General features: G+C 49.3%; 1 protein-coding gene across 1 annotated transcript in view; it reads left to right on the top strand.

Moving 5' to 3' along the window:
* Positions 1 to 5,338: 5,338 nt before the first annotated feature.
* Positions 5,339 to 26,551, top strand: part of mllt1a (MLLT1 super elongation complex subunit a) — a 33,347-nt gene continuing 12,134 nt past the window's right edge. The window contains exons 1-5 of the mRNA XM_088907398.1: positions 5,339 to 5,440; positions 14,635 to 14,815; positions 15,835 to 15,917; positions 23,258 to 23,401; positions 25,291 to 25,416. Of these exons, the coding sequence (XP_088763524.1) occupies positions 5,429 to 5,440; positions 14,635 to 14,815; positions 15,835 to 15,917; positions 23,258 to 23,401; positions 25,291 to 25,416 (546 nt within the window). The 5' untranslated portion in view covers positions 5,339 to 5,428. The remainder of the gene's footprint in view (positions 5,441 to 14,634; positions 14,816 to 15,834; positions 15,918 to 23,257; positions 23,402 to 25,290; positions 25,417 to 26,551) is intronic.

Raw genomic sequence — 26,551 nt, forward strand, 5'->3', positions numbered from 1 at the left:
TATGTTCTTAAGTTCCCAAGCCTTGGTATTTAAAATGTGGGTGTGTTTGCATTCCTTTCCACAGTGCTTAGCATTAGAAACTACCCTCTTACCTTTCATACAGGTGAAAGGCATGGCATCTGTTTTCAAACATGAGAAAAGAATTTACCAAGCTCATTTTAAAATGTTTAAAAATCTAAGTTTTATTTTAGATCCTGAGCAATTTAAAATGACTTGCAGTATTATACTGGTACAAAGATAATCAAAGACTGGAGCACTGAACATTTGCATCACTCTATTCAAGAATCTTGCCGATATGGTTTTGGGACACAGAGTAAGTCAAACTTTCAATCCCATTCAACAGTTTTAAATTATAAGACCAGTGATTGATGAGAGATTTCTGCAGGCTAAAGAAAAGCCATTGTAAACTAACACGTCAGTCTATGTGACACAAGCTGGGCCTAAATTCTGATTTGCTGCTGCACAGGATTTACATTTTCCCTGTGTTCACTGGGTTGGGTGGTTTCACACATCACATGAGTGAAGTTTCAGCTAGTGATGCTGCCGGTCTCAGTGAATGAATGAAGACTTGTAATTCAGTCTCAAACCAGTCAGTCTCGGTCTCAAACTGGCTGATCAGCAGGTGTGACAAGCAGGCGTGTGTGAAGCAAGATCCCCTAAACTGGGCGCTAACAGACAGCGTGATTGACTGGTAGGCGGACCAACAGAGAAACCACATACCTGAACACTGGTGAGTAAAGTGAAAAATCTTTACTAACAGTTTTGGCAGAAAACGAAGGATTTCACTGGTACACCAGATCAAAGAAATACAACAGGAGCCCAAAAAAGTAGTTTTTTTTTAAGTGATGAAAATCATGGATCAGAAATTGAGTATTTATAGAAAAATAAAATACGACACAGGTTATGCTTTTTAGGGTGACAGGGAACTGGAGCAACCTTCATGGGTATGAAGAGAACATGCAAACTCCACACAGAAGGCACCCCAGTCTGGAATCAAAGCCAGAACACAAGACCCATGAGGCAAGCCACTGCACTCCTTATATTTTCTATTTAAAGAATAAAAATGTCCTATTGTAAATTTTATGCCATCAAACAGTACAATATAATACATAAGTCACAATAAGAATGTTTTAATACAAATAATGTTAAGAGAGATTACACTCAGAGAAAACTGGGCCCATTAATGACATAGTGGAAGCTGGAGAGAAACATGACTACAGTCAAATTAACATCTCAGAGACCAGCAGAGGCCAGGACTGTGAGGGTAAATACTGCTCTATGTAATCAACATAATTTCTATCATTTCTACTGCTTGAGAAATACTGTACAGAGAAGATTTAAAATAACTCACTGAGAAGGAGTATAGTTTACATTGGTATTTTTGAAATTCCCTCTTTTGCAGTTTACATCCTGACCAATAGGGAATACCAAATGATTGATTGTTGTGATTAGACCCACACCGCTGTTTTAACAGAAATCTCTAGTGCCATCTAGCGTCCCCTCAGGTACTGCATCCTCAAGTAAGTAGGTGCTGGATGAAAATTTGTCCTGGAAAGCTTAAATCCTTCCGTCAGAGGCTAATCTTGAATAATTAAGGTGAAAACCCGTTCAGTCAAGAAACTGGATGCTCAGCTGGAATACAAATTAGTATTCAATACGCATGACTACTACACACCTGTGCTCTCCTGCCTCATTTCAGCTGGTAACCTCACCTACCAGGGCCAGTACACAAATCACAGCTGAAAACATGTGGCACAATTTTCAGCTCAGTATGGCTGAATTTGGGAACAAGCTGCCCAGCCCTGCTGTCGAAGCCGGTGCCCTGGTCTCTTTCAAGGTTCTCCAATCAGGACAGGAGGCACTTTTTTTACACAATAGGTGGTGGGAGTATGGAACAAGTTATCCAGCCATGCTGTCGAAGCTGGTACCCTGGCCTCTTTCAAGAGACAGCAGGATGAGTTCCTCAGGTCAGTCAGCTCCTAGTCACTGAGCTGGAGGTGCAAAATTGCCGTCTCTCGTTTGTGACCTCTGTAACACCTCCCGAGCCCTGTGCTCTACCTTGCCCTTAGACTGATCATCAGGTTTGTGTTTGACAAGCATCCAAAGCAGCACGATACGTTTCACAATTTAAAAGCTGTTCATTTTTCAGTTGTGCACATTGGCAGACAGACCTTTAGTTATTTTAATCCCTTATTTAACCAGATAAATCAGTCGAAAAGACCATTCTAATTTACAGTAGCTGGCTGGACAGTACCCAGATGTATTGACTGAATGTCGATCTGAAGTACCTTTCTCAAGGTGTACCAGCAGTGACCCATTTGGGACTTGAACCCAAGACCATCCAGTCCAGAGTCCAGAATCCAGTTTTGTTCCTCACTGTGAGGCTGTCGACTCTCAGACAGGTTGTACAGTAAATCCATCCATGTTCTAATGGCTTCATCCAGTGCAAAGGGGGAGGGGGAGCTGGAGCCTATCTCAGCAAGCAACAGCTGCAAGGCAGGGTACACCCTGGATGGGACACCAGTCCATCACAGGGCACACACACACACACACACACACACACACACAGACACACACAGACAGATAGACAGACAGACACTCATACCAGTGCCAATTAACCCACCAGCATGTCTTTGGACTGTGGGAGGAAACCCATACGAACGTGGGGAGAACATGCAAACTCCACACAGACAGCACCCCAGGTGCAGAAATGAACCCAGGGCCCAGCTCTGTGAGGCAGCAGTGCTACCCACTGTGCTCCCATGCCTCCAAACAGGTTTTAATTTTATTTGTGCTTCTGCAAAGTGTGCATCAGCGTTGATCCTGAATCCCCCGGCGTGGACATCCACTTTCTTTCCCCTGACGGTTTTGCCCGAGAGCATAAAATACAAAAATATTTAAAAAATATATATATATTATTATGAACAAGCAATACTCCAAAATAACACATAACACTTCTTTATTTTTTTTAAAGAGGTGGTTGAATATAAACAAGCCGATTGATTTTAGAAACAGATACTATTCACACATCCATGTTCCATAAGCACAGTATATGGACGTGCATGCATTTTTAATGGGATGAAACTGCTGTGAGCTCATGAATCCCTAAAGTTAAGCTACTTTATGCACTGCTGTCACCAGGTGACCATGCCGACTCTTTCTCAAGATGCAGCGGCCGTGTCGCAGTGCTGAAGGCTCTGACAGGGAGGTGGCTTGTTGCTGTCCCTCTTATTCACAACAACACAGGAGTTGCAAGGTTCTTATTATAACAGTAGACTGAAAACATGACAGCAGCTTTGTGAGAATACAAAGGCTTACACAGCTTGTGAGAACCAAAGCACGCTGGCACCCCATCAAAACACTGCCCCTCTAATCAAACATCAAAAGACATCCGCCGCACCTCACAAATCCCTTATCAAAACTCGATACGTCCCCCGTCTCCTGTCCTATTGTGCACAGACTGATCTCTGAAAGGCTGCAATTGTGTGTCTCTGTTTATAATAACACACTGGAGGCAGTAAGAGGATTGCGTATTTAGCACTGAAATAATCTTCACATTGTGCTCTTCTGAAAGCAGTCCTTGTGGGACTCAGTTCAGTTAAAGTTGGCGTGAGGACTTTTTGCTCTTTTTAAAATTCTGATTCCTGTATTTGTTTTGGTCTCCAGTTCAACCTCCTTCCAGCAGTAGCCCCACGGAGCAACCTGTACAGTTCATGTCCTGGTGTTCTGCTCTGCTCTTATCTGTGGATAGCATGATGCCATTGACACCTGGGGGAGAGCTATGCTTGGCTGACCCTGCCTAGTTTTGTCGTATTACCGAGAGCAAAGCTTTATGTCAATAACCTGATTCAACACAGTTTCTTACTCTTTTTGCAAGCTAGTGTTAATTCAACAGTCATTAGCTTTTGACACAATTCAGAAAGAGAGTTTCATTTTTAACAGCTCTCTTGAGTTGGGCTCGGTGATCACAGATCCAAACTACTTGCCTACTCAAAAATTCTGTAAATTTACCCCCGGATTGATGATGCAAACTGGACAGAGGTCGCACTACTGTGTCCATACACGCTCCAGCCGTGGTTAAGAGAAGCAGATGTTCTCCATGTGGGGAGACCCGGACGGGATTCCTGTTTAGATTACCTTTGGAAGTGAGTCTAATGATCTGAGCCTAACCCTCTCAAATCTCAAAACCCCTGTTTGATCTGAAATAAATTAAAGGTATTCCAACCCAGCCCTTGTGCAAAGAAATCCTTTTTCATTCATTTTAACCCAAGCTAATCTATTTGACCTATCTATGTTTTTAAAGAAAGGATTTAAATGTCTTTTGAGCAGTGCGTTAGACATCTATAAAAACTTGCTAGATTGCAGTTTCCTACGGACTTGGTTTAACTGCGGGACTAGCGATGGCTTTTTGGCAGCTCCATAGCTAAGAAGGACCCAGGACTAAAAAATATGAAGGTTAGACTAAAGAAAAAAGATGACGTTTGTGGTTATTTGGCTTTTTCAATCTGCCGCTTATTTCGCTATTCATTAACATCGCAGTGTGGAACTGCAAAACCCACACCACGTGCTCTGAAATAATGTGTACGTAAGATGTATAGGCAAGCCCGTGTGAAGAAACATTGAACGGTATCGGCTGGGTAGCCTATTCCATAATCCCAACACCTTCACCCCCAGTGGAAAAGAAATGATATACCGACAGAACATTATATTTACGGCGGAAATGTCTGATAATTTGTCCGGGGACGGTATTTGTGACACATGGCTGTACAAACGCGTAACCAGAGTCAATTTACATACAAGGCAATTAAATTAACTATAAAAAAATACAGTACTGAAATACAAGACACTGTGGTATAAACCAACAAAATAATTCCCCAAATTGTAATTAACCAATCAGTATAGACTACGACATTTAAAAATAACCCTCTTTGGGGTTTTCCACGTTTGAGGGTTCAATACGTCACCATTTTTATACTATATTAGCTAAATCAAACAGTTTTTTTTAAAGAAGCGACGGAATTACTTACACGGAGGATTAATTCCTTTCCTTTTTACTTTCCGAGAGAACACTCCGTCGCATCCTCAGTAACCATGGCAACTTCAGGCCCACCTCTGCCGGTTCGTGATTGGTGGGAAGGATGCGGTTTTGTCGAACAGTCATTGGTTGACACGGCTGCCGGTTTTCCAAGGGAAATCCAGCCCCTCCCGCTCTTCGATTGGCCCTCTTTGACACCAAAGCCCCGCCCTCCTCCGCATGCCATTGGCTGTGAGACCCTTCTGTCTTGGACCGCTGCCCAGCGCCTGGGAGGAGAGGGGGGCCTGTCTGGCTTCCGGTTTTCGGGGGTGAAATTGACACACAATGAGGAGCCGCGATCTGCCTCACTAAAGCTCTTGTAAATAAATAGAACAATCGCCGAGGCCGGAGACCATGGAAAATCAGGTAATACGAGTTTCCTGTCGCTCGGTTTGTCCTGAGCCTGCAGTGAACGGCGAGAGGGTGTCGCGATCGTAGGAAAACCCAAACGGGCACAGAGTCACCCGCACAATAAGGGTCTGTTTTGCGCTCTGACGGTCAGGCCTCGGAAAGTCGGATCTGCGACAACCCGTGAGCGCCGTGCCATTGATCCGGGATCGATAACTGCGCGGAAGCCGGCGGGTGATCCCGGGCTCAGCCGATCTCCGACGGGGCCCCGGCTCTGAGAAACCGAAGCGGGATTTTCTTTCACCTCTCGGGCCCCTTGTTGTGCGCTCGGCGAGTTGGGAATCCGGAGAGGAGAGAGGGAGAGGGAGAGAGGGAGAGAGGGAGAGGGGGGGGGAGTCGCTCCGGCGCTATATTGCGACGGGATACCGACTGCAATAGCATTGATTGCGGAGCGTTGTAGCTGCTCCACACGGTCTGCAGGATCTCCTCGTCCTTTTTTTCTTTGGTGTGTGTGTGTGGGGGGGATAGTCTCGCGGTTTGCGAGCGAACCAACAGGGTTTTCCTCAAGTCTGTAAAGTTTGACTGCACCCCCCCCCCCCCCGTGCTCCAGGCCAAACGGAGCCCAAACCAGGAATTCGGCTCCTTTGGCTTCATTCCTGGGAGGTATTCGCACCCCCCCCCCCCGCTTGGAGAGAGAGGGGGCTCAGGGCGCTGCGCCTTGTTCTCTTCATGACAAGTCACTCCCTTCCCCCCCCCCCCCCAAAAAAAATTAATTTTGCAACACTTGAGACAAAATCCTAAATATCAACAATACAGGAAAACAAACCGGCGGCAGCGACGCAGGTCGAGTCCTCGGGTCGGGTCTTGCTCTCCAGTCCCCGCCGTCACTCCGGGTCGCATCATGACAGCTGAGGGTTACGCGCTGGCCTGGTGTCGAGTACCTGGTTGGTTCCCGTCCTGAGGAAGGAGAAATACGCGTACCGGGGGAGCTCTTGTCTGGAGTGTCTCGCCGAGGTGCAGACGTGTGTCACCTCCGCCGGGCCCCCGGGCTGCTCCTCGCCGGTGCGGGACGCGTAGCAGAGAACCGCAAGAAAGAGAGAGGGGGGGGGGAAACTTCTCCTCTCGGGTTTTGGACAAAACGTCTCCTGACGCGGGGGTGTGAATTCAGACATCGAGGTGACAAAACGGAGGTGGTGGGGGGGGGGGACGCGTTTGAGCGCCGTGATGTTGACGAGTCTGTTATTTCTTTCCTCTCTTTTGACGTCGAGGTCAAAAGTTCTGTTGTGGAAAAGCGCCCGAGCACCACCACGCCAGCTCCCGAGGGGGAATATTTGATAGGAGAACCTGCCCGGGACTTTGCTTTGGGATCTGTTGCCTATTTCCGTGTCCCTTCCGGGGGCTCACTTGGGGGTGTCGCCGGGGGAAGGCCGCGCATCCTCGGTGCGCTCCGGCCAGAGGTCGGGGAAGTCCAGCCGCCTCTCTCGGTCCGGCCAGTCGCCAGTCGGCCGTGGCGCAGTTAATAACTACCCGCGGGGACGCCCCTCGCCGCTGCCCTCTTTATTTCGCGACCAGGGCAGGAGAAAACAAAGTGTCATAACTTTGCAAACGTTGGGATTGTTTTAAGCGACTTTCTGGTCTCGTCGGGGCCCTTTGCACAAATCACTCTTCTTTCAAACATCCTCTGGGCACACGTAGTGCGCGAAACCTTTCTTTTTGTGGTTTTGATGTGTTACCAAAAATAGCTGATGCGTACTAGCCCTCCAGTTGTCTGTCTGTCTGCGTTCATTCGCCCAGAAATGGCACTAAAAATAACTACTTAGACTTGATTCAGTTCATTTTTTTTATCCCAGGTTATTGATACCCTGCGATGGAATAAAAGCCGAACGTTTCTTTATTTGAGGAATAGCATTTGAAAGGTTGATATTTCTTCCTCCTTTCACTTAGAAACACTAAGGACGCGCAAATTTTTACGGTCCAGTTATGTTTAAGATGAACTTTCTCTCTTTGTTTTTGAAACCGCTATATAATTATCCAGTGAAGGCTTTGCAGATTCGTGAGGTTTTCAAAGCACACGTCTGGCAGAAGATGGAGTTGGTGTCTGTAGCTCGGAGGAATGCGGTCGATTAGAATGGACCCATTCGCTTCCACTGCCTTTAGCAGAGCCAGACGGCTAGGATGGATTATGCTGGCTACACTGCAGGGCAGTTTTCTTCAGGGGGTTGCAAACTGGCTTGAAACTCAAAAGGTTTGGGGAGACTGAACTCGATTTGACCCCCAGTGTGATAGGGTCATTTGGAGGGAGATGGTCTTTAATGAAGGGATTTATGCTTTTCTCATGCTTTAGTTTTCTCCCTGCCCTTTCCTTTAACCTCCTGGACAGTTTTGAGTGCTCTCTCTCTCGGTGTGGTGCTTTCTAGCAGTGCCACCTGTTATGACCTTAATCTTCCCTTTAAGTCCCTTTGAAGCCTGTGCTCTGCTTGAAGGCGGCTCTGCCTGCAGTCTTGCACCAGTTGGCCAGACTGTGGTCAGACCCATATCCAGTAAATCACGTGAGGGAACTGAAGGGTCGACAGTCAGGAGCCAAGGTCTGTCGACGAGCTTTTTGGAAAAAACGGATGTGCTGAAGGATCTAGTAGACATATGATCACCTCTTCGATCGATCTGTTTTGAAGCCTGAAAATGTAGATGATGAAAGAAGAAGAAGAAGAAAACGTGCCCTGTTTTGGGTCTTTTTTGAGCTTTGATTCAGTGAGTAGGTTTGGCTTGAACTATGCACCGCCAAACATGCGTCCATCCCCGTTTCCCCCGGCCCCATGAATTCGAGCCGATGTCTTTTTGCTTAAGCCTTCAGCAGTGGGTTTCGAGCCTGGGGAGGCTGGTTGGTGCTTGGCTTCATGGAGGTGTTGCGACACAGAAAAGTGCCAACACCTCCCTCTAACAGGAGCTGCAGTACGATCCTCTTCTTGCATAGGCATTTCATAAGATCCCTCCTGCCATGTGCACAGATCTGGGGGCCAGTTGTCTTGCAGCTGGGTTTTAAATGGTTTGATCTTTTTAATCATTCCCTCCCCATCTCTGAATCATTCCACAGCTTTCCAGTCTGATCCCCAACTCTATCCCTTGCCTGACACCCAGTTTCCTTTCAAACCCGAATGTCCCAATTCCCGAGCTAATTAATCCCAGGATCTCATCCAGCCATTTCTTGAAAAGCAACCAGGGTATCAGCTTCAGCATCATGGCTGGGTGTCTTGTTCCACACTCCCACAACTCTTGTGGGGAGTCCCCTGCAGCCCCGGAACTAGATGACCGTCCAAGAGCTGCTGTGTTTGGCACAGGCAATAGCTGCTGGAAATAGTGACCAGGGTTATTGTTATCACAACAGATGACAGTGATCTTTGTCACAGGGTGGTGTAAGGAAAAGCTGTGTCTTTCATTAATGTGATTCGTCCTGTGGCGTCCTCTTTGAAATCCCGATGCAAGAACGGTACATGGGTCTGATAAGTATGTTCCCCGGGGTGCTGGAGAGGGAGCGAGTGGATCTCCAAGTTCAGGAGATCCACTGTTGCATAATATGGCAGACCTCCCATTCGGGACACAAAAGGGAGCAGGGATTGGGAATTAAAATGGGGGGGAAAAGGGGAATGCTGACTGGTGTTTTCCCTCTCTCCTGAGGAAGGGGTTCTTAAGCCCGAGGGGCGTGAGAGTGATGTCAAAGATTAACAGAACACCCCCCCCCCCCCCGATACCCTGATATCCTCCAACTGTGACGTCAGCTGACCCATGAGGAGAGAGGGCACACGCGTGCAGTGCCAGCCTGCTGTAGATACTCCTTGGTCAGCAAGGTTTTCCGTCTCATCAGCATCTTGGCACCTGCTCTGAACAGGTGTAACCACATATTACAACAGCTAAAACTCCAGATGTAACAAAGCTGCGGACCCTCGCCCGACAACACAGGGTTAAAATGTCTGCCGGTTCTGTGTCCACTCTTTCAGGCGTGCTGATCGCGCTGTCGCTCGTGCCGTTATATTATCTACTTAAGACGTCGCACTTACCACGGTTAAATAGTTAAAATATTTCTTTTTGTGAATTGAAATGTTTGTTCGATTTTAGCCGTGAAATTGTTGAAGTCTTGGCCGCTGTTGCGTCTGGAGGAAATGTTGCTTTCCAATTTGTATTCAACATGAGATTTTTTTCATGTTGTTGCACATGGCGCCTTTAGCAATGCATTAAGCATCCTAAAAGCACAGTCAAAACTGACAGCCATGAGTAGTGTTTTCTGGGGGGTGTGGGGCTACCATGTGTTGCTAGAGGGGGGTGCAGGACCCCTAACGGGGAACCCCTGCTGTAGTGGGTGAGATCTTTCCGAGCTTTGTGTTCCTGAGCTGTCCTTTCCTAGGATTCCTGTTGACCGCTTCCGAGGAGATCCCACTTTGTCCTGCTAACAGCGCGATGGCACTTCTCCAGTCGCTGTTGTGTTGTATCTTTCGTAAATAAAAGCCCCCCTGCTAATTACCGAGCCCCTCCAGGGGAGGCGAAGGCATGGCTTTGCTGCAGCTGGCCCTGTGTTGTGGTTTGTCAGTTGAAGCTTCTATACTGTGCCAGCTCGCCCCTGGGACCCTGTCGAACCCCCCACTCTGCTCAGCCAGGCTGTGTCGGCACACTTGCACCGTGGAAAAATTCAGAAATCGTTATCTTTTGTTTTGTGTTGTTGGCACCGTTTGCCCAGCGCCGCATTTGAGTAGCTGTTGCCGTCGTGACCTGATCAGGCATGGATTTCGCTTCATGTCTCCATGGCCGGCCGGGGTACAGCCTGGGGGGCGACCTGGCGAGGATGAGAGGGTCCCCGGCTCGGTGTTGTGTCGGAGCGTTTCTCAGCACTGCATCCCATTCGGGGTCAGGGGGCAGCCGGAGCCTATCCCAGCAAGCAGCGGGTGCAAGGCAGGGTACTCCCTGCCCAAGAGAGCCAATCCGTCCCAGGGCAGACAGGCACAGACACACACACACTCACACTAGGGCCAGTTTTCCCAGAAGCCCGTTACCCTACCAGCATGTCTTTGGATCATGGGAAGGGACTGGAGCACCCAGAGGAAACTCACCCAGCCATGGGGAGAACATACCAGCTTCACACAGGAACTGAACGTGGCGTCCCAGCGCCGTGTGGCAGCAGAGCTAACAACTGTGCCACTGTGCCGCTGGGAGTAGTTCTGAGATGTCAGAAAAAGACCTGTTCCCTGACGGATGGAGCAGCTTTGTGTTTTAGAAGCTTAAGACTGCTGTGTGCAAGCCAGGACCAAGGGCTTGGTGTGTCACGTTTGCGGCCTTATTTGAATGACATTTGCATTGAAAGATGTGGAGTAGACATCGCAGTGAGAAAACACCGATCCCTGTTCACTTTGCTCAGCAGTTTGTCCAGGAGCCTTGGGGTGTCACCTGGCTACAGAGAAATGCATTTAAATTCCGGTGTTTGTAGAAAACACTTAAAACAAGCATCCGGCAGAAGATGTAGGTTTGCGCGGCTCTGCATTACTGCAGAAAATCCTATAAACGTTTAATGAGAAGATTAATATCTGGGGTTAAAAATGCCCAGTTTGAGTGAAAGAGGCCACAGTGTTGTGCTCTAGGTGTGGTGTGTCAGGGAGAGGCACAGACACGTCCTGCTCTTCTGCTGCTGTACGGACTGTGCCAGGCCGGCTGGGTGAGATCCAAGTCCCGTTGAGTCACGAGCGCGCTCTGCTCTGCTCTGCTCTGGGGAGGGGAAGTTCAAGTGGCCGGTGGTGTAAAGGAGCGATCTGGAGAAAGTGTCCCGCTGTCCGGTGAGCACGAGGCCGACCCGCACAGAGAGAGGATTCCAGGCAGAGCACTTTCAGATCACTTTCACCTTCGTGTTAAGGCTTCAGGAGCATTGCACGACCCACCCGAACGTGTATTTTTTTAAAAATAACCTGACGGAGATCGAATCGCCAATTGTTCTTTCACGTCTTGGCTTGAGGGCCACAATCCCCGCCGCCCGCGTGCGGGAGAGAACGCGGGTGTGTAGGTGAGGCTCCCCCAGCCCTTCTTTGACAGGTCGCGGGCTGAGATTCAGTGCTGATCGATGGAGAGCCACACGGGGATCCTGCGGGGGGGCGCTGTGTTTTGCGGCGAGCTGAGAGAGCCCCCAGCCTGCTAATCCTGGCCCCGTCGGCTGTCGGCCAGCTTCACCTGGGGGATCCTGGTCGCTGCCGGCTAGTGAGGTGACCACTAGGCCAGGCTCGGTCCCTTGACCGTAGAGCTCAGCCTGCGTTCAGAAACGCGCCTTTGCTTCTTCAGGCACTCTGGGCGGCTCGTGGCTGATCACAATGAGCTCCATCAGCCCGTTCAGCTTTAGTTCTGAAGGTATTTAAAGCGCAAGGCGTCTGATGCCGCCATCGCTCCCTGCTGGTAGGGTGGGACGCTGCAGTATTTCCAGGAGCTTTTCCCCGTGCTTGGGTCAGTGCAGTGGCTGGGATATCCGTGATCAGTAAAGTAGGGGGGAGATATGTCCTTGACCCGAGCTGGGGCGCTCGCTCATTCCCACAGCGCTGCCATCAGGCCCCATCTTGATCTAGACTCAGACTCGTGTCAGGCCGGGCCGAGGGCCTTCCGCTGACAACATCAGCAGCACTGGTGTGGCTCCCTCCCGCTCTCCTTGTATTTCAGCTTAAAGTTGTTGTTTTTTTTTGTCTACATCTGCCGTTTTCAGTAGCACCAGGCAGGTCTTGCACTTGATCGAGGAGGGAGATAACGCTGGAGGCTTGAAGTCTGCGAACGTGACGCACACTCACACACTCGCAGTCTGGCGGTGGGTGACTGATAGGAGCGCTTCAGACATCAGTCACTCGACAGCACCCACAGGCTTCTCTTTAAGCTTTTTTCTCTTTTTAGCTGGCCTGGCAGTTTTCTTGAGAATGCCACCCACCTTCTCGGAACTGGGTCTGAAATTCCGCACGATTCTTCTTTTGCTGAAGGTACCAGGCTCTGATCATTTCGGAGAAAAGCCTTTTCATCTGTGAAAGTGCTCGCAACACTGCTGACAGGCGCAGTTCCCTCATCCTTGTCATTCGCCCCGCGTGCCCCAGATAATCTTCACTGTTCACTGTTTTCTCTGTCTTTTCTTGAAAATGCAGAAGTAGGACTTCAGCACCTCTATAGTGACCAGTATGCTGTTAAAAAGTTCAGAACCCTCCGATCAGTTGTGTGGCAGCGTTTCGATGCTGATGGCGAGTGTCTCAGTTTTCCAAGGAAAATGCTGGATTTCTTGCACCAGTAAGCTCCTGGCAGCTGAATTCACGCAGTGTCCCGAAAGGGTCAGGACACAATAATGGTTGTCTTCTGTCAAGGTTTACTTTAATGGCTGTGTCTTCCTTGTGATGGACTGGCTTCCTGTCCAGGGTGTATCCCACCTTGAGCCCTTTGCTTGCTGGGATAGGCTCTGGCTCCCCTGAATTAGATGAAGTGGGTATAAAATAGGTGCATAAGTAATTGTGGTGTCCTTGCTGTGATTTGGTAACCTATACTGACGAGAGCCAGTTGCTCATTTGGTGCCTATAGTAATTCCACACACCCTTTTCAAAGTAACACATTGTGTGGCTGACCAGCCTGAAATCAAGACACATTCAATCAGAATTTAGTTTACCTTTATTTTCCCATTGTAACACGCAACCTGAAAAACAAACACTCGGAACATTCTGAACAGTAATTAGAAATAAAAACCTAGACTAATGGGTTGGATATTGCAAACCCCAATATCAAACAACTTAGTAAAGGTAGTAACTTATATCTCGCTGCAGATGAGTCTGGAGATTTTCTACAAGAAAATGCAGAAAACTCTCAATGTAAAATACCGACGTCTTATAATAATCAGTACTTATTACTGGTTATTAATTAGGTGCTGGCTAATGTACAGTTCTTTCAAAAGCAAGGCTCTGCCCCTTAGGAAGCTGCTGTCAGCACAAGGAAATCACCTAAATGGATTTCTGATCAGCGATACCAAGTGCGCGGTTTCTTTTTGAGAAATATATGTTTGAAGTGTTTTTTGGTTTAATTTTGTTTTTGGGGAGTGTTAGATTTAGGATGATCACCCTTTGGTCTTTCCAGTCGCTGGCACTGCTGTAAGCCTGTCGCCCAGTGCTTTGCATAGTCACATCCATGTGCCTTCTGCAGATTGCAGTTGGTTTACTAAACTGAACTGGCAGGCTGGTACTGATGTAGGAGCGGGCTTGAGCCACAGAAGAGTGAATATAATCCAGCCACTTGTGAGCCGCAGGGAAGCCTGTAGACATTTGTAGCTTTGAAGTCAGAGATGACGGCCAATGTCTCAAGTTTGTCTTCGAGCGTGATAGCACAATCTGAAGTTTGTGGTTTGGCTTGTGTGTGAGTCAGAGATGCATTTAGAGAGGCGAATAAAATGTGCACTATATTTTCAAATAAAATTGGCTTGCACTGTCCCTGCGATGGACTGGCGTCCTGTTCAGGGTGTACCCTGCCTTGCGCTCATTGCTTGCCGGGCAGGATATTTTAGGTGAAACAGGTCACGTGTCCGTGCTGATTCACTGTACCTGTTGCTGCTTGCATTTCTTCCTCTCTCTTCGTCGCTGATGTTGTGGTGTGTGCGGAAGACATCCTTTTCGGTTTTAATCCTGAACTTTTTTAACTTTCTATATGCAAGTCTCCGTCTTAACTTTAACTCCAAACTACCGAACTCGCTCAGTGGGCCGACTGCGTCTCTTGCTTGTGAAACGTACCTGTTGTCTGATTCCCCTCTACGGTGGCCGTTGTGACTGAACCTGGGCCAGAAGGTCACCTTTCACCTGGTTCATGAGCCCTGGAAGGCGAAAATGACCCTGTGCTTGAGACCGAGTGGAGCCAGGGTCTGGTGGACGGACTCCTCTTGGCTTTGGGCGCAGGTCGATGAGGGACGGGCCGCCCCTCCGGTCAGCGAGCCTACGCTGCGTTAAGCAGGGGCTCAGCTCAGCTCAGATGGGGGCACGCGCACGATAGAGGAGCATCTGCAGACCCCCGAGCTGGCCCAGTCTGCGCCGGCCGGCAGAGTCTTGAATCCATTCCAAACCGGAGGATCTTTTTAGATCACAGGGCACTTCCCCGCAAACCCTAGAGGCGATCTGTCAGCGCCCAAGCTGCCGGGCCTGTGGTGCTCACTTCCGAGACCTCACGGCCGCTCTCTCGCCCCCCAGTGCACAGTGCAGGTGAAGTTGGAGCTGGGCCACCGGGCACAGCTGAGGAAGAAACCTACTCCGGAGGGCTTCACTCACGACTGGATGGTGTTTGTTCGCGGCCCCGAGATGTGTGACATCCAGCACTTCGTGGAAAAGGTGGTCTTCAGGCTTCACGAGAGCTTCCCCAAGCCCAAGAGAGGTGAGTCCCGCCCTGGCAGGAAGTGAGGTCGCGCCCCTCCGATGCCAGCAGTGCTTTCACTTCCTGTCCCGTGCCTGACCCCAGCTTTCCTTCCCGGTGTTCCCGAGTTTAAAGAGTTAACACTAGTCAAATCAGAAAAGTTAGAGTACAACATGAACGTTTCTTTGAAAGAAACAGGTCATTATGGAAGCTGTGATAGACTTCAGAGTCTGTGTGGAGTTTGTAGGATTTTTTGTGTGGGTCTCCTCCAGGTGCTGCAGTTTCCTTCCACAGTCCAAAGACATGCTGGTAGGTCAGTTGGCTTCTGAGAAACCTGTCTCTGGTGTGCGTGTGCGCCCTGCGGTGGACAGGGGTACCATCCAGGGTGTACCCTGCTTTGCTCCCAATGTTTGCTGGGATAGGCTCCAGCTCCCCTGAGACCCTGAATTGGATCGATAATGTGATGAGAAATTGATGGGAAGAAAGTTACACAGTCTACACGTCTAGAAGTGTCAAAGGCTGGTATCTAGAAGAGCTTTGCGCTGGGTGAGGTGCTGAACTGAGATACATTAATGCTGCAAGCATTCACATCGTCTATCACTGTGAGCTAGGGCTGGCCGAAGTTGAGGGGTATACTACATAGCTGGGGGACGTTCCAGAGTTCCACTAGCAGTTGGTAATTGGCTTTTTCAAGGTCTTGCCTGGGGTTTGTTTTCTCCATGTTCTCAAGAAGAGAGAAGCCAGCCCCCAGCAGATACCCCCCATAGCCGCAAGGGTGTCGGAGAAAACATCCACTGGGGTTTGAATTTTGCATCCCCCCCCCCTCTCCTAAAAAAACCCACAATTGTTTCCTTGAGAAATAAAAGACACACATGCATGTGTTCCTGTTGTCAATATTGTAGAAGTTGTTTCTGCTTTAAAACAAAAGAGGAGGATTGATCTCTAGGAATACAGGGGGGGTTGAGCTGGCTGCTTGCCCCCTGGCCCCACAGGCGTGTGGCTGAGGGTCACTCTTGACAGGCCTGTCTCTCTGCTTGCAGTGTGCAAGGAGCCCCCGTACAAAGTGGAGGAGTCCGGCTACGCTGGCTTCCTCATGCCCATCGAGGTCTACTTCAGGAACAAGGTAAGCAGAGCGATGCTGTTATCAGGAGCTTCGTCAGCTAGGAGTAAGGTGTTGCTTAATGCATGATGTTGCATTGAGAGGCGCGGGTTCGAGGCTTGTCCCTGTTTCAGGAATGCGTGGCGGAATGCTAACGTAGTGGTTCTCAGTCCTGCTCCTGCGGGAGCACTGTGTCTGCTGCTTTTCATTCCAGCCGAGCTAGAAATTGCACTGCTGATCGATGACTTCAGTGATCTGCTTGTCAGCATTCTACTTCGTATGTTGGTCGGTCCTGAATACATGGCCTCAGGGGTACCGTTCCCAACCACTTCCGCATACAGAGCAGTGCACAGCTTCTCCTGGTTTTTTCTTTTCTTTTATTGAAATGGAAGCTGTGGCATGCTCCGCTGTCGGTGGATCCGGGAAGTGGAGAGAAGCCTGCCTTCTCCCACCCCAGTCCCCAGCAGCACTGTGTGGGAGTCCGGGTCGCAGTGGGCTAGTGATGTGACAGAGACTTGTGATGCGGCTGTGGGCCTTCATCAGACGGGTTCCCTTAATGCAATGCAGCCGCATCAGCTCAGCTTGAAGTAGTAAGAAGAGCACACTGTTGCGCTGGGCAAAGCCGGTGTGTGTCATGAGGTTACTTTGGGCCTCCCAGTAGAAGCTCAGTCCGCTGGTCCAAGGGCGCGCTGAGCTCTGTGATCACGGGTTCGAGACTCGGTTGTGTCACTAGCTGACTGGGACTGCGCGCCACCACTTGGGGAATTGCAGCCGCCTGACTGACGGACAGGTGTGGAGTGGCCAGGGAAGCTCTGTTCTCAGCAACACGGCAGCTTCTGCGGCTTGTTGGGTGCTTGCAGGCGTGCGGCGGTCTCGGTGAAGGACACCTGTCTCCTGCCATCAGCACCGAGCCTCGATCACAGGGCGGATGTGCCTGTGACACTGGCTCGAGGGTGGGCGGGTCGGAGGAGTCTGCCGTCACTTCCTCATTCTCCCATGTGCGGTGGCAAGGTTTGTAGTTGAGATCTGAAATGTGACAAACACACGATTGGCTGTTCCAAATCTGTGGATTTAGCAAAAAAAAAACCTGGCAAACAATTGTATCTTTTAAATTCATCTCAGATGTTGAAATGTGTATCAGCTCTTCACCAGTTTTTCCAGTGTGTAGTTGCTTTAGCCTTAGGAGCGTAATATTTCAGCCATGACAAAAACATGGACAAAAAGGTTGCATTAATGAATAATCCGTTCCTTGATCCAGCAGGGAATTGGATCAGGCAGACAAATGGGTTTGTGAATTTTAATTTCTAATGAAAGAAAAGCTCTACTTGTGATTTTACTTAAAAGGTCAGAATGTCTTGAAACTTTCTTGAATAAAACTAAAATCGAGAAGATTAGATCTTAGTCCCAATTTGGTTAGGGGATGGTTAAGGGAATATCTTTAATAAATAACACTGTTGTTGCATTGGAGCAGTCTAATTTTTGGCAAGTACATCGCTGCTTTTAAAGTGGTTGGAATTTGTTTTCATGCCTGGCAGTCTGTGTGGCCGATTCTAAGTGGTAGGCTTGGGGATCTGGAGCAATTTGCGCCAGTTTTGTAAAAAGAGCGTTTTGGATTGTACAAGCTCATGTGCGATGAAGGGATGAACTGCACCTCCAAGGAACGTTTGGAAGAATCGCAGGGTGATTCAACGCTGTGGTAGCTTTACGAGACCCATCAGAAAAGCTCTGAGTAAATAAGGTCAAGAGTGATCGCAGGGATCATTATTTAAATTGCAAATGCTGCTTAAAGAGATAGCCATGGATTTGGCTGGCTGCGACTCTCAGTATGAGACTTTTTAAATAAGTGTCAGAGCTGCCAGTGACCTAGATGGCACTTTTGTCATTCTTAAGGCTTAGAGGTTATCACTGCCGTGCCAGGAAACTGCAGAGGCATTGCCATGGTCTTCTGGTTCACTCTAGTTTTCCCCAATACTATCATTAAAAGCTCTTCAAAGACCAGAGGTGTGCTCCTGCACGTCTCCAAGTCTCTTCAGCTGAAGAAAAGCAGATGTTTTAAAAAGAGCTCGTGTCTTCTTAAGAGCGCTTGCGGCTTCGCTTCTCTGATAGGGTGTTCCTGGTGTTGGAGGATTAAATTGAGGCTAAATTTCACAATTCAAATCCTCGTTTCTAATCCTGACAATGGATATTTTGTTTTTGGCAAAGTCTCGTGCCAGGACACTGGTAAAGTCTCCTCCAGCCCCTGTGGGGGGGGGGGGGTTGTTTTCTAGTCTCGCTGTTCCGATAGATTCTCCTCTAACCTGGAGACGGTAACCAAGCTGTCAGGTCTTCCAGGTAGTCAGTGAAAGCGTGCTGGCCAGCAGCAGGGAGCTCTCGTCCGCTGGCGATGCAACAGGCCACACACTCCACTCAGTTCCTGTCAGTGCTCTGCGGAGGTTTAGCGTAGCATCTCTCTGTGAGAGTGCAAAAATGAGAGAGCACTACTGGGCTGCACCATTCACTCTGTGAAGGTTTAATCACACCCATTTGCAGCATGGTGTGTCCCAGAGGTTAGGATTGATGACAAATTGCACTTCAAGAGAATAAAAAAACATATCCTTTTTTTCCCCCAAAAAAAACATTTTTTATTTATATAAATACATTCATCTGATCTATAGCTATATTTGGGAGCTTTTAGATCAGCACCTGTGGTCAAAAGAGTCAAAAGACAAAGGAAGAAACCACCAAAATAGCTTCATGTGCAAAACACAGTCCAACAAAGAGCTTATTTAACCATCACTCCTAGCTTAATGCTGCCTGAACCTATATATGGTCTTATATATGAAACCAATTCCATGCACTCGCCTGTGCTAAAATTAGACGACAAATTCCCTCGAGAATTAACGGATTTTACACAAAAACAGCACTGCATTTCCCCTCAAATAGATGTGGTACCACACAGCAACAGTAAAACAGCATGGCCTGACGCCCAACATGTACATCCTTGCTTTTACAACAGAAAAACTTTTTTTTCTAAACAAGCCTGCTCTAATTTAATTAAAACCCTGCATGAGAGCTGCCAAAAAAAAACCTCTCTGTGCCCACGTGGGGCAGCGATGTTCCTCAAGCTCCCCGGTGCCTTGTGGTGTGCAGCGATTGGACACTGCAGGCCCTCAGCTGGCCAGCCGGTCCCAGGACGGCACGGGCGGTATAAGAATGAGCTCTGACCGTCTGGAGACCACACAACAGTGGCCGTGTCTGCCAGTCGTGCCCAGCTACTCAGGGAGTTCTCATCACGGCCTGCAACTGACTGTCGAATTTTAGGGCTCGGCTTGCACGACTGGTCCAGCTACCTGGGATCTCTTTCTGTCACGCAGTGCTGTCCTCCTCCTGCCCCACCACACCTTGTTGCACGCCACCTGCTCTGGGTGGTCTTGTCCGTTAACAGGCTGCACAAAAAATCCAAGCAGCTTGTCTAATACTTCATCTAATTGCTCCTTGTGTTGGAGCATTTTTTTTTATCTAGAATGAGGTCGTTTAGTTTTGTAATCGCAGGACTTGATTTATAACGGATACCCCCTCTTGTGAGGTCTTGTATGTGTGACTGCTTTTTTAAGACAAAGGTGTCGTCTGACCAGGGCTGTCTGACAGCAATCAAGGGCGTTCGGCAGCAGGAAGCCCAGGAAGGTGTTGCACTGCAGCCGAAAGCAGTCAATGCAGTTAGATGGTTCCTGGCACCATTATCTCAAGGTTATTTTCTAACAGAAAGGAGCCCCCTCCGCCCCCATTGCGACACAGGGCTCTGTGCAAGAGCACGTGTGATTGCAGGGGGCCCCGTCTCCTGCTCCCGGCCTGCTGTCTGTTTCGAGACGCGGCTTCTGTAGTTGTGGTGGCAGTTGGAGGTGCTCGGCCGCCACAACTTCCTTTCGGAACAGTTCTGCTGCTTCTGTCGCTGTCAGCCTGAAGGCAAGGCTTCTCGGCCTCGCGGCTCTTCACAGCTGTCAAGGCCCCTGCTCTCCGCGCAGGCCTGGCCTCTTCCCCTGCTCCACTGACCTCACCTCGAAGGACCCCGATCGGCAACCGTGCGTCTGATCTCCTAGATAAGACTTGGGATTGGACCAGCTGGTGTCATGACTACTTCCTGCTTCTAATTCCCCTAATTTAGAACTTCCTGCAGTTGCAAAGGGCATCTGAGGCCTGGCAGGTAGCGTGACTTCCTCCGTGCCAGGTCGAGTCTGATGCCCAGACGTTCTGGCGCTGGGTTGTCTTCCTTGCAGAGCTGCCCCTCGATTTGAGCAGGACCTGCTCAGTAACGCAATAGTGGTCGTTTCTAATCCCAGCAGGTAAAGTGCGGCATGTCAAGCTTTGTCAATTGCTCCACTCCCTGCGGTTAGAGGAGATAACGAAGGAAATCGAAGAGCCCCGTGTGCTTGTAATCTCTGAACAGCAGCCTGCAGTCCAGTGTATTTGTCTCCAGGGCTTCCCTGGGGTTAGGCTGAAGCTAACAAAATGTGCCAAAAGGTATTTCAGTAGATCACTTCAGTATGTTTTGCATTGCTTTACCTCATTTATGACTTCCTTCTGAAACTGGTCTTCCAGCCATCTGCTGTTCGCATTTGAAAGTTTGACTTTGAAAGTGCAGTTCCTTTCAGGTTTGCGCCTGCATATCTGTACCAGTTTCGCAAATTGTTTGAAAATATGGTTAGATGGCATTAAGTGGCAATCCTCTAGAAGAGTTCAAAATCAACTTTTTAAGCAAAATTTGTGTAGATATTATTTTGCCTCATTTTTTAAGATTGCTTTGCAGAAGCACAGGGGTCTTGAGTTGATACAACCTGTTTTAGTGAGCTTTCAGAGTTTTTCCACTTCCAGTTGTGTGGAGGAGTGGTTAGGGCTTGTGGGCTTCAGTCTAGAAGGTTGTGTGTTCGAAGCCGAGGGGGTGCACTTCTGTTGCACCCTTGAGCAAGTTACTTTACCCAGACTGCTCCAGTAAAATGCCCAGTGCGCTGCAAGGTTGATCCCCAGAACGAATCAGTCTTCTAAGGGAATGGATGGGGGGACAGGATGGACAGGTCTGGCCGGGGAAGATGATTGCTTTCTCCTGCTTCTCAAGCCGATCGCTCATGACCTGGCGCTGAGACGGTCCCGTCGTCGGATTGGAGGGGTTCCTAGTATTGTGTGTGCGTGCCATCACCAGGAAGTGAGCACGATGCATTTTACGCAGCTCTGGATTTCTGAGCATTATCCCCCCCCCGTCCTTTGTGCCCACTGTCGTCCAAGCGTGGGTAAATGGGGGTCCGAGCAGGGTGGGGCGCATCTCTCGCTTTTGTTTGTTTGGGGTGAATCATTAGCCGGGGCGTTGACAGCTGGGCCGGTCTCACCACAGGGGTCACGGGGAGGTGAGGAGACACAGGCGGCTTGTTTCTCACTCCTCCCAGCAGGCAGGGCTGGTCGGGGGGGGTCTGCTAGTCCGAAACCGGGTCAAACGGGGACTCGGAGTCCCGGCCAGGGCTTTTTCAGAGGAGCTTGTGTGACGGCGTTACTCTGGGACAGAAATACGGACGAGCAGCCTGTCCTGTGTAAGGCTCCGAAAGAAGGAGATAAAAATGAAAGCCTGGTCAGCGCTTGCATGAAGGGGAATAGTGTCGTAAAGTGGCGTTTTCTGCGTGTGGGTGCAGAAACGTCCCGCTTAAGAAAGCAAACTTGAAGAAGAAAGAAAAAAGCAGTCCTACGTCAAGAGCTTTGAGCGAGACACGGGTCCTGGAGTGCTGAGGATGGAAAACTCTGCACGGAAGTTAAATTGCTTGTAGCTCTGTGTCGTGGAATTTGTTTCCAAACCATCTGATACCCTGAAAAACCTTTGTTCCTGTGGTGTTTTAAGGCCAAGGTGAAACAGTTAAATGATACAGCTGTGTTTATGAGTTTAGGGGCTCCCCACTCTCGTCCTGGGGACCCCTAACATCTGCTGGCTTTTATTCCAAACTAATAACTGGATTAATGTAAACTCTTGGTAATGCTTTTTAGTTACTAAACATGCTTGACTCTTGGCTATTATGTTTTGGAGTAACTTATCCTGATCTCAGGCTATTGAGAATATTAGCAAACTGGCAAAAAAATTGCATCAAGGAACTTGTTAGTTTGTTTAAGGAAATGGCTGAGCTGCAATGAAGAGCACCAGGGCTGGGAATCCTGAGGACAGGGGTTGGGTACAGGGTTATGGGTATTTAATGTAGTTACTGAGGGACTGGGCCATATCATGACATTGCTGTAGATTGGCGGGCTGTAATTAAGTGCAGAAATACGTGTGTTTGGTCTAGTAACTCATCACAGGAGATGGTGGCAGTCAGCAGTCTGGGGCCACACGCTGGCTCCATGCCCTCGTGATCAGAATCAAGGGATGAGGGGATGGTCAGTCCTGGTCATGAAGGGTCAGTGTGTCTGCACGTCCATTCAGCTTGGCCCATGACCTGCGTCAGCTCATTACTGTCTCAAAGGAACCGATTCAGCGACTTCTCCCAGCTCTTCAGATGTGTTGGTGCTTTGAAGAAGTGTGGAAAGCCTGCGGATGCACTGTCCCCACAGCACCAGGCTTGCCCACCCCTGGTCTCAGCAGTGTGACGTCTGTTGGCCCGTCATGTGCTTTTGTCCGTGAACTCGGAGCCACCCCCTACCCTAAGCCCTTTCCAAAAAGGAAAAAAAAACAACATTTCTTGGAATTGCACCTGCTGTGCTCTCTAAAGGGTATCTGGTGGTGGGGGGGGAGGGGTCGGGAATGTGAGTCTGTGTGTGCAAGGGGTGTGGCTCAGAGCGCTAATCAGTTTCCAGCGTTGATTAGAAGTTGCTCATGTGAGCTGGCTCAAGCACTGGCCCAGCAGCCAGGCGCGCCGGAGAAGGAGCAGTCGCTGGGGCTTGTGGGGAGAGCGGGGCGGTTGGTGGGTATAGCCCTGCTGCAGCCGGGCGGACTGGGAAAGTGAAGTGGGAGAATTGGGAATCCCGCTTTGCTGGGAGGCTCTGTCCGTGTCGATCCCGATGTCGGAGTGACGGATGGCTCTGACAGGTCCTCATCCTGATCGGTGGTTCCAAATGATGCAGCAGAGGCGTCCAGTTTCCCACCGCCTTGCCGTGGGTGCTTGTCCTGCGCTTGCGTAGCCTAGGTGCTTTCGGCACGACTGGGTGGTCTGGTGGCGTGATGGTAGCATCACTCTGAGGTCCTGGCTCCCGCTCTGGGGGTCTCACCCAGCCGTTTCCTGGAAGAAGCCAGGGCGTCGGCGTCAGTGGCGTGGTGGGACAGCTTGTGCCACACTCCCGCCACCCTCTGTGTAAAGAAGTGTATCAAGTAAGCGGCCGTAAGTGTTAAGTGTGTGCCTCTTCTCCCTCCCTCTCTGCAGGAAGAGCCGAAGAAGGTGTTCTTCAACTACGACCTGTTCCTCAACCTGGAGGGCAATCCCCCCGTTAACCACCTGCGCTGTGAGAAGCTCACCTTCAACAACCCCACCAAGGAGTTCCGCCGCAAGCTGCTCAGGGCTGGGGGGGTGAGTCGGCTGGGGGGCCGGGGTCGCGCGCCGAGCCCTCCCGGTGTCTCCCGGGCCGCGGTGATCCGTCACCAGTCAGCTGGAGAACTACACGGCTCTAACGTTTCACCCCCGACGGCCTGCTGGGACTTGAAGGTCCCGCCGGTGGAAGACTCTGAGCTCAGAATCGGGGCGCCTGTCCACTGCTGGACTGCCGAGCCTGGTGAAGCTGCAGCTTCACCACATACAGTATAGTGTTTTTGTGTTGAGCTCTCGGTTCACTGTTTGTCACTGAATCGTTAATCTATATCTCAGTCTCCAACCCTGCCTGTATCGAACAAAAACAGTAGATGCACACCTTGGCTAAAACAATCATTCCTAAACTTAAAGAACAGCAGAACGGCCCCCAAGGCCCCCCCCGCCTGCAGAGACTGCTGTACAGCGGTGCAAACTTTTTGTTTTCGTTTTCCATCAAAGTAGGCATCCCTGCATTTTTCAAGCACCCCTTACTTTGTATTCACAAAAATAAAAATCAGGCGCTGAAGGGTTACAGTGACTTGTAGTTGGGCTGCACACAGAAGCCGAGCCCTGTGGAGATGAAAGTGTGGGTTTCAGTGCTTTCCCAGGCTGTTATTTTCTTAGCTGTGCTGTGGCCTTGTCAAGGCAGCGATCTTGCCGACAGTGTGGCGCAGTGCTCAGGGCCGGGGACTCTACACCAGGGGGTCACAGGTTCAAAACCCAGGTGTGACACTGCTGTAGCACTCTACAGCACCGTGCTTAATTACTCCTAACTGCCTTGTCAGGTAAAATAATAAATAACAGCACGCTTTCCTCATTTTGCCCGCGCTCCTTCAGGGCTAACTTGTGTTAAGCTTTGCTTGAGTCCGATGGTCAGTAGAAGAAAGTCGATCTGAAACCTCCTCGATAGCATCCGGAGTGTTCAGGACCGTCACTTCCCTGCATTTCTGTTTGCAGGCATATCTTTCTCTGCCCCCATGTGGATTTGTTCATTGAGAAATGTAAATTAACATGTCATAAAAAGTTATTGGTGAGTGCTTGAATTCAAAACAGTGTGTTGAAAAAATGCCCCAGAATGAAATTATTTTCAAAGTATTACAGGTTCATCTCAGTGTAGGTTTTTACTGGTCACAACATATTCCACATTTACAGTATGTATGTTGCTGTGTGCCTGAATTACAAATATAAATGTTCAGATGTGTATTTTGGGCACATTCCAAAACCTCTATTACGTCTCTGTGCGTCTTGCTTTCCAGAACATATTTTACATTTTCCTCGGAAACCCCCGTTTTCTTTAAGCTGCTCTCGCATCTGGTGGCTCCTGCGTCCTTGACCTGTGTAGTCTGTTTCTGTGATGGTGTGTACATTGTCTTTGCGGGCAGTCGGGTGTATTTTTATCTCTTCCTGTTGCAATGCCGGTCGGTAGCAGGTCTGTGGGCTGATGGGCCGAGGCAGAGGATTGTGGGATTGTGCTCTCCTTGACGGGCCCTGCTGGTGGGTGGTGGTGTGGTGTTTGTCTCTCCATGTTGTTTTTGGGGTTTGGCAGGGCGTCTCTACCTCTGTGGGTGTGAGAGAGAGCCCCTGATGACTGGAGGAGATGAGCAAGCCGATAGTGGCGCGGGCTGAAAGAAATCACCGAAAAATGTTTGGTGATGAGTCATGGTGGGGAGAGGGGTGGTTGCCTACAGTTTTGCAAATGGGAATTAAACTCTCAGTTTCTAAGTGCAGAACAGAAAACAGAAGTGATCGATGTAGAACGTATGCAGCAGAGTAACCCTGTTTTTTGATCTGCTTCCATGAGGGTGTAGTCAAGTGAATGCAAACACATCATCTGTTTGATTGTTGCTGTGCTGACGGCCCTGTCTTCCTCTCGCCCTCTCCCTGGATCGCAGGTCATGGTCGTGCCCGAGGGAGCAGAGACCATCTCCAGGCCCAGCCCCGACTACCCCATGCTACCCACAATCCCTCTCTCTGCCTTTTCCGATCCCAAGAAGACAAAGCCCTCCCACGGGTCCAAGGTCAGTGGACGAGGGTGCCAATAATATTGTATATTGATATCCACAAATGTGTACCAGGCTCCGTGGGGCTGCTGTCGTCGCAGTGGAAGATTTTAACGATGTTGCCCATTGATAAACGGGCTCAGGTCGGGTCTTGTGAATAGACAGACGTTTGGGACAGAAGCACATAGCACTTAGCTTAGGGGTTACTGACGTGTCCATAATTATACGTCCTTTTGTGTTCAAGATGTCTAAAAAAGTTTGTGAATCACTGTCTATTGAGGGAGCAATAACCTTTTTTGGTTTAAACTGTCGGGGTGTCTCTTCAGACTCTTTAAAATGTCGTCCAGACATAGTGGCTGCTGGCAATGTCTGCCTATTGGATAAATCTTTGTCACCTCACCCAGGTGACCCAGGAGGCAGGTGGAAAAGATACAAGGTGACGTACTGTGAAGAGATCTGTATAAAGGGAAGGTTGTTAGGAGAGGTCGAGGTGGGGGAATGTGCCCAGCACCAGGCAGAGCTGGCTTGGCCTGCCCTGTATGGGCCAGGGTGTAGCTGCTTTCAGGACTCTCAGGCTGGAACTGGAGCACATCTGAGGCAGGACACCATGAGAGGAACAGTCTTCCTTCAGTCGGTGCCAGAGCCCTGCTTTCTGTTTTGGGTTCCCAGTGTGAAAAAGAGCAACCTGAGGGCAGATTCTAGTCTGTGCATTTTTGTGGTTCGAGCGCAGATCAGTAGTTTAATTGAATTGCATTTAAAAAAAAAACACCGAACCGAAGAAAAAGCAGCAGGCTTCCCAAGTTCTGACTTGCTTCGTGTAATTAAGACCAAAGTTAAAAACTGCTGCCAGTTTTTAGCTTGTCTTTTAGTTGTGGTACAGTTTGGCTATATGACAGCTGGAAGACCTCTTCAGTGTCCATATGTGTGTATTGGCTTTCCTTTGGGGAGGCTGAGTGGTTTGTCAATCACCATGCCTGGATACACGTGAGAATCCACATTTATTAGGAAAAACATGTGTTGTGATTAGGTACTCTGTGCCACGTAAACAGGGTGATCTGAATGTTGCTGGCAGTGGACTGGATTGCTTTATTCCAATTAAATGACATAAATTGCGCCCCCTTGTGTTCAGGAAGTGAATATCAGCTCCTATAAA

Source organism: Atractosteus spatula, chromosome 28 (assembly GCF_055471065.1).
Source record: "Atractosteus spatula isolate fAtrSpa1 chromosome 28, fAtrSpa1.hap1, whole genome shotgun sequence".
NCBI classification, from domain to species: Eukaryota; Metazoa; Chordata; class Actinopteri; order Semionotiformes; family Lepisosteidae; genus Atractosteus; species Atractosteus spatula.